The following is a 5,153-nucleotide window of genomic DNA, read 5'->3' on the forward strand; positions in this document are numbered from 1 at the left end:
CCAGCAGTTTTCAACTTTGATTACATATTGAACTTATTTGGGAGACTTTTGAAAATGTTAATGCTCATGTCCCACCCAGAACAATCAAAACAGAAGCACTGAGGGCACAGGCTGAGTAGCAGTACTTACTTAAAGTTCCTTTGTAAGTCCAGGGCCTGATAAGTGGTTGAGGTACCACTAGTGTATGTTGCTGATTCTTTTGGCAGTTTAGCCCAATTCTTAGGTGTACTAATTAAAAATCAAGTGAAGAATAGGGAGGCAAAGTCAGAATACCCAAACTGAGATGATTCTTATTTCTCAAACAACCCACAGGTCTGTGTGGAGTCTTAAAGTCTGATTAGATAAAGCAAAAATTAGAATCCAGAGTGTATTTGAAGACCAGAATTAATAAATTGCTGTGTTTTATCAGGTGGTTTATGAAATACCAGCATGTAGACCCAGAAGAAGCTGTCAGGATTCACATCGATGTTCAAACAAAGAAATCTGTGGCAATTCACTGGGGAACTTTTGCCTTAGCAAATGAGGTGAGTTTGATCATGATAAAAATAACTTTGATGATGTGTGTGACCACTGATGGGATTCAGGCATCACTGTCTCCTAGCAATGCTTTCAGAAACAGACTATGGAGTCAGACCCTTTGCAGTCATCACAATCATGACATGAATTAGGGTGTTAAACCTTGTTAATCAGTAAAACAATATTCACATACAGTGAAAAACCCTTGTTGCAAGTTATTTTTTTGGACTACTAATCATTGTAGTTAATGAAGCATGTGTTTGTATAACCAAAAATCTGTGTACATAGAGTGGGGAGTAGAAAAATGAACCATCATGTCTCCCCCCTCAAGGCAGCTTCCATTCCTGTGGAATATAGAAGATGTATACGTGATACAGATATTGGAAGGGGAAATGGCTGTAATGTGGGACAGATTCATTGGTCTCAGAAAATCATGGGTGATCCTCAATAATCAGAATAGCATGGAAAAATGACATTTGAACTTGCTTATGAGAAGGCAAGAGGAAGTTATTTCCAGAGGGGGATCAAGGGCACAGCATAGGCCTGGAGGCAGCAAGTACAGGGAATGCTGAGGAACCTTTAAGCAGGACAGTAGATGGCATGAAGGGCAATGGGAGAAGTAAGGCTAGACTGACATTGTGGAATCTTCTAGAAATATGTTGTCATATTTGGTTTAGTGTCTGCTGTGTACCAGGCGTTGGGGTAACTGGTTTTTTTCCTACACTAAACCACAAGAGCTGATTTTTTTTTCCTTAAGGGAGCTGAACCCTAGAACTCTGCTGTTAACATGGATTCTGGGATCAAGGAAGGGATAGCTTAAAACTTTTTATTCTTTTCTGGATCCAAGCCTGCCCTAAGGAAACTTTAGAAAGGGATGGATGGAATGTGGCTTCTCTTTACTTTCTGTGGCATCTTCCATATCCTCGGGCCTCTCCGCAGGTACCCACGGTTTCTTGCTGGTTTTGGCTCTCCCCAGTACCATTTCTGGCCTGCCTTCTTCCTGGATACATCTTGTTTCAAAATTTCTTAGTACCTTGATTGCTTGTTTCCCACCCCCTCAATCAGAATTCCCAATCCTGAGTCATGATGTAGCTACTCTTAGCCATGCTGTCAGGGGATGGAATAGAATGAGTGAATAAATGAATAACTTTTTGGGGTACAGAGGATGAGTGAATGAGGAAGGAAGAGAGAGGAGTTTCATATACCATTTATAATAGGTATCAGTGTCTTAGATGAAGTTATAGTATTTTATTAAACCTGGGCAAAGAAATGAATCAAGATTAACTCCTAGACTTTTAGCTTGAGTGATTGGGTAGGCAGTTGTGATCTTCATTGATACATGGGCAAGATAAGAAGAGGATCAAAACCTCAGTCTGCAATTTATTGTGTTAGTCACATATCTGTGATTGGCACAGTTGGGTGTGGTGGCATATGTCTGTGAACCCAGAGACTCCAGAGACTGACACAGGAGTTTGAGGCCAGCCTCAGCAACTTAGTGAGACTCTGTCTCAGTAAATAAAAAGTATCCGGACTGGGTGTGGTGGTGCATACCTGTAATTCCAGCAACTTGGGAGGCTAAGGCTTGAGGATTCCAAGTTCAAGGCTATCCTTAGCAATTTTGTGAGGTCCTAAGCAACTTAGTGAGACCCAATCTCAAAAAGCAAAAAGGGCTGGGATGTGGCTCAGTTATTAAGTGCCCCTGAGTTAAATCCTAGTACCCAACAAAAGTGTTGGATATAGCTCAGTGGTATAGCACCCTTGGGTTCAGCACCCCAGTACTGAGAAAAAGAAGAAAAAAAGAATTATTGTGTTATTCAGCCTTCATGTGTTATTCCTGTTATAAATCTAACCTCCATCTTTATTTATTAATGAAACATATAATAAAAACTCATAGCTTTTAATCCTTTGAAAGTTGTTCACAGTTAGGGCTGGGGCTGTGGCTCAGTGGCAAAGCACTTGCCTTGCACATGTGAGGCACTGGGTTCCACCCTCAGCACCACATAAAAATAAATAAAATAAAGATATGGAAAAAAAAAAGATTAAATCCTAAAAAAAAGATAGTTGTTCACATTTTGATGTTAGTTGAATAACACTAGACAAACATGAGTTTATTAAATTATAAAGTAGATGAGATTCAAAAATTTCATATATAGCAACATCCAGTTTACCTAAAATATGGTATGTGGATTTCCTAGAACATGTGTTTAAGCCTCAAAACATTAAATCATTAGTTTTGATGGAAACAGACTTCAAGTATTATATAATATGTAAGTTAGCTTTCTAGTTGACCAGGGTCTTGACTGTAGAAGATTCTAAAATAGGGATCCCTTTTAGAACTTAGTTGTTGTCTAGGACTGCTTGCCTTTCCTTTATCGAATCCAGAATGCTGGGAACTCTGCTTTCCCCACAATCTCACTGATCTCTGATTTACCACCTTGCTGTTTGCTCCTATGGCTGTGGGGCATTTTTATCTCCTTTGTGGACTAAAGTGCTTGGATTAGGAGACTGTTATCAGTTACTCAGAAGGCTTTTTTTTTTTACCTAATTCCAGGGTTATCTTCTAGATGGTTGAAATAGATAAGAATTAACCTATGAAAAAACTCAGAACAATATTGCTAAACCTAGGCAGATTAAAGGCAAAGGATCTACTCCCAGCTAAAACATCAAAATCCACACTAAATCTACATACTACATCATGTGCCACACTAAAGTTATATATAGCTTAATAAATAAATTATCAGTGTAAAGTGATGGTGTATATGTATTGTTGGGGTGAAAAGAATTTAACAAAAGTAGTTATTTTTCAATGAAAGAATTTGATCATTTTGAAATATTTTCTAAAAAATTGCAAGGGAAATTTCTTGACTTAGGTTATTATTTAGTTAAATTCTATTGGCAATATATTAGTGATCTCCTTTCTATATGTATAAAATAGACTAAAAGTGGGTTCCTGTTTTGGGCCATCCATTAATTGGTTATCTTCAGTAGTCAGTGGAAAGATATTCGTAACCCTTTAAAGAGAGTCATACATGAACAAGTGAGCAAGGGGGGAATATTGCATATGCATTTTAAGCCTCAAGAAATGTTTTGTGGCTTTCCTTGTTTGTCACTGGCTGTCCCTTCTTAGTCTCTCTTGGTAGCTTCTCATCTCCCTCCCCCTAAACATTGAGGGCTGCAGGTATTAGTCCTTGGACCTCTTCTTTTCTAATTGTTTTCTCCTTTAAGGATCTCTTCCAGCCTTGTAGCTTTAAGTACCATCTACCTGCTGTGCCTCTCTAGCTCATATCCCTCCTTCCTCCACCATCATCCACATTTATATATCTATAGTTGTCTCTTGACATCCCCCCCTTGGGTCTGAAACTAAACTTTCTGATCTTCCTTCAAACTTCTTTTACATCTCAGTAAATGGCAACTCTATCTGCCCAGTTATTTAGGCTAAAATCTGAACGTCTCTTTCTCACATCCTTCTCCTGGTACCCCCTCCCCACCCTGCCTACATACAATCAACTTAACATTAGACTGTATTCAGAATTTGACCACTTCTTTCCTCCTTCATTGCTACCACTCTGCTCCTTACATCTGCTTAACACTATAGAGGGCAGTGACCTTTAGAACTCGAATCAGATTATGATACTCCTTTTTTCACACCTTTTCTAATTGAAGTTAACAGGTCTGATGGTTGGGGGGAAAGCCTTAGAATAAAGGAAAAAATAGCTATTATGCGATGTAGAGACTTAGACCAAATGAGAAATAACCAGCTGGGCACAGTGGTGGAGCATGCCTGCAATCCCAGTGACTTGGGAGGCTGAGGCAGAAGATTTGCAAATTTGGCCTGGGCAATTGAACAAGATCCTGTGGTAGAGCACCTCTGGATTCAATCCCCGATACTACAATAAACAAACAAAACACCACCAAAAACTAATGACATGATTTAGCTTTATACTTTTAAATTTATTTATAAATAACTATTTTATTCAATATTCAGTGGACTCGCCTTATTTGGAAAATATTTGGGTGAAAACATTCTGGAACATACTGTGTGCCGTCTTCCCTTTTTATTGAGCTATGAAAAATTGAGGAAATCAAGGGACCTAGGGAAACTTACCCACTGTATCTCTTCTCTGGGGGTCCTTTTTCAGTCTGCAGACTAGTTTCTACATGTGGCTAGAGGTTTTGATTCTATCAGCCCTTCTCCAGCCAAAAATATTTGCTCTAGCATTCTCTCTCTCTCTCTCTCTCTCTCTCTCTCACACACACACACACACACACAGATTTTTATATGCTTCAAAATGTTAACATTCAATTCTCTATACCATTTTTAGCAGATTCCACAATAGATTGAAATTTTAACAAATCAGACTTCATATAATCTTATTGGTGTTCAGTCTAAGGTGGCACCACATTTGATATACAGTTGTTTAGATATATTAATTTCTATCTATTAGTAGACATTTCTGTTGATATCATAATGACTCAGACTGTATTAACAAATACGATTGACTCATTTGCTAATAATTCAATTAAAAAGGGAATTGTTTTATGAAGGATTTGTTGGTTACTTCAGTTTGAAGTTTAATTTGAAATATCCCCCAACCATGTGTTATTAATTTCTTTTTCTTCATTCTGCCCTTTGCCAG

At 38.2% G+C, this 5,153-nt stretch overlaps 1 protein-coding gene across 2 annotated transcripts in view; it reads left to right on the forward strand.

Moving 5' to 3' along the window:
• Positions 1-5,153, forward strand: part of Napepld (N-acyl phosphatidylethanolamine phospholipase D) — a 38,722-nt gene that overhangs the window by 29,606 nt on the left and 3,963 nt on the right. For both annotated transcript variants that reach the window (XM_071613346.1, XM_027926281.2), the window contains exon 4: positions 410-524. In XM_071613346.1, the coding sequence (XP_071469447.1) occupies positions 410-524 (115 nt within the window). The remainder of the gene's footprint in view (positions 1-409; positions 525-5,153) is intronic.

The sequence above is a fragment of the Marmota flaviventris genome, chromosome 1 (genome assembly GCF_047511675.1).
Source record: "Marmota flaviventris isolate mMarFla1 chromosome 1, mMarFla1.hap1, whole genome shotgun sequence".
Classification (NCBI taxonomy): Eukaryota; Metazoa; Chordata; class Mammalia; order Rodentia; family Sciuridae; genus Marmota; species Marmota flaviventris.